At 36.5% G+C, this 2,946-nt stretch overlaps 1 protein-coding gene across 1 annotated transcript in view; it reads right to left on the minus strand.

Moving 5' to 3' along the window:
- Positions 1 to 2,946, minus strand: part of SMIM14 (small integral membrane protein 14) — an 85,412-nt gene that overhangs the window by 22,465 nt on the left and 60,001 nt on the right. Inside the window, exon 2 of the mRNA XM_006873219.1 lies at positions 2,277 to 2,325. Within this exon, the coding sequence (XP_006873281.1) occupies positions 2,277 to 2,325 (49 nt within the window). The remainder of the gene's footprint in view (positions 1 to 2,276; positions 2,326 to 2,946) is intronic.

A 2,946-nucleotide genomic window follows, 5' to 3' on the forward strand; every position in this document is an offset into this window, starting at 1 on the left:
ACTGTTGCCACGTTTAAGTCCATCAATGCTGCCACTTGGCCAATCCATCTCAAAAAAGGGGGTCTTCCTCTTTTTATCTGACCCTCCTCCACCTTAACAAACATAATATCCTTCTCCAGAGACTGGTCCCTCCTGACAATATGTCCAAAGTATAAGAAATGAAGTAGGGTGGGTGTTAAACCAACCGAAGGGGAGGGGAGGAAGGTGAAGGAAAACAAAACTTTGACAATATAAGTAAATTAATATCAAGCCTGAGAGTTTTGCTTTTATGTTTGGGAAGTGACATTTCACTCAGAAATAAAGAGTATATTTGGTTTACAGGTAGAGCTGGTTCAAGGATCAAAAATGACCACAAATGTAATGAACACTGGTTTTCCCATAAGGAGTTCAGCAAGATTATTTTCCAACTAGAAAAACATGTTTTAGCTTTACCTGCTGAGGCAAAATTTGAACTGTTTACCACAAAACACACTGTGGATTAAAGAATGCTACTGGAAAAACAACAGAAGATATCTGGATTGGGGGAACCATCAACCAATGTCCCAACACCCGAGCACAGTATTTGCACATTACCTTCTTGTCCTGAAGGCATATGTATCATTATCAATTGCACCAATGTTCAAATTTCTACTTTAGGTTAGATATTGTACTAGTAGCTCCTAGTCCTTTAAACTGATATGCTTAGAGAATTTGGTGGGATGCCCAGTTCACACTGGAATTCATATATAACAGCCCTTTCACAATAGGTACCTCACACTGTGTCTTGTTTTAGTTTCATGTACATAATAAGGTGGCATTCAGCTTCAGAGATGTTATGGATAAGCAACTAGCCTATTAAAAAATGCAGTTGGCCATGTGTCAAAAGCATACAAAGGATGCTTATTAAAAAAGAACTTAAGATTCCAGCAAAGGAAAATAATCTAAACTCTGGTATATCAACAAATGGAATGTTATTCAGTCATTAAATGTTTTAAACATATCAGATTTGAAAACTGTTGTCAGTTTCCAAAACTGACAACAGTAATTCTAAAGCATAGTTTACAGGACAGTCTGTCTAAATCAAACATGATCAGACAATATGGGATGAGACAGTAAGACAGGTGACACAACATGAAGAATGTAACCAATGACAATGAACTGTACAAGCAGACACTGCTGAATGGGTGTATGATATGATGTATATCTTTTTACCAATGATGAAATCATTGTTTTAAAAACATATACTGATACATTAATAAAACAACACATACAAAATGATCTCATTTTCTTAAGTGAAATCTAACTGTGCTGGACTTCACTGTCCTGTAAATGTCACACTTCCCTTTTTGTAGTCAAGTTATTAAGACAAGACTGGATAGGCTTAAATGCTAGCTATTGGTTGCTCTCAATGTATCCCACAAGTTATTTCTGAGTGCCCATAAAAGGATGCATCATACTCTAAACTCATGGAAAGAGAAAGACTGTTTTTGTGTACATCCCCCACACACCAAAAAACAACAACAAAGGAAACAGAAGCAAATTCTGTTGAATGATGAAGCATAGAGGAGACTGTAACCATTGCAATGAAACAAGTGTAAAACCAATGTTCTTCCATGTAAACGATCACTCAATTCACGATAAAAACGTAAAAAAAAAAAGGATGCCTCATATAATGGTCATAGGGAAGTCTGTTAGTTATGTTCACTATGCCGGATCATCTTCTTCCGACCCTAACTCTCATTTTACCATCAGCACTGCACATGGACTCATGGGAAAGTGAGCCAAAGGAATGAACTCCAGAGATTCCCAAGCTCCCCAAACTTTGGGACAGAATGGCCTCCTTTCCACACTAAGAAATTCCCAAGTTGGCTAATGGAGATAACTAGGTGTTTGGGGAAGGGTGAGAGGTTTCTGTTGGCAGCAGTGATGTTCCAGTTCAAGGCTCGCAGTTCTTGGCTATACACTGATTTGCCAAGAAAAAAGTGTGGAAGGGTATACACCAAGTTGTTAACAAAAGTTACCTTTACATAATAATATGCTGAAAGTTTTCCGTAAGTATGATTTTACCTTTTTTTCCAGTGGTTATTTTGGTTTCAGTGCAATTTTGATTTTGAGGAAGGAAAACTCAACTTCTCAAATTAAAAATGAAATATTTAAGTGATGAACATATTATACACAACTGAAAAATATTTCCATAAAGAGAAAAATGTAAGAATAATTTCTAAACAAATATTCAGTCATCTGTCCTATAATTCTATTCCCAGTACAAAGTTTTGTCCTGTCCCATCGTTACTTACATTCCTGAAGACATTCTGTGTCTGTGCAGTAGGACTGGGACTGCCTCAACTACAACAACAAAAAAAAAAATGAAAGGAAGTTAGCACTAGACTTAACAAAAAGTGGTTTTTTAATGAATGCTACAAAATATATATTATACTTTCAAAATCACATGTAGACACTAAATACATGAATAGGTTGTTCAGTTTTGGAGGATTTTTTTTCTACTCAGAAAAATTTCAAATATAATGTAATCTGGTGCAATCTACCCATCTATATTAAATTATCAAAATGAAAATGTCACCTGGGCTAGAAACTCCTGAGGCCATTACGTAATTAGGCTTCCCAAAGGAAGAGACCTAAACTGTGGAGGAACACAACTAGAAAAAGAGTAAACTTTATTAATGAGCTTTTCTTTTTCTGCTTGTTAACAATTAGAAGCAGATGTTGTAGTTATTTGTAAGTGCCGTCAACTTGGTTCCAACTCATACCAACGCTTTATAGGGTTTTCAAGACTTTAAATCTTTGAAGGAGCAGAAAGTCCCATCTTTTTTCTGTAAAGAGGGTGATGCGTTTGACTGCTGACCTTGTGGTGTGCAGTCCAGTATTTATTGGACGGAGTCACCACGGTGCAGGTGGTGGTGGGGGAATGACCCAAAACAGAACAGATTCTATTTAAAGAAAGAAAGT

Source organism: Chrysochloris asiatica, unplaced genomic scaffold, assembly GCF_000296735.1.
Source record: "Chrysochloris asiatica unplaced genomic scaffold, ChrAsi1.0 scaffold00230, whole genome shotgun sequence".
NCBI classification, from domain to species: Eukaryota; Metazoa; Chordata; class Mammalia; order Afrosoricida; family Chrysochloridae; genus Chrysochloris; species Chrysochloris asiatica.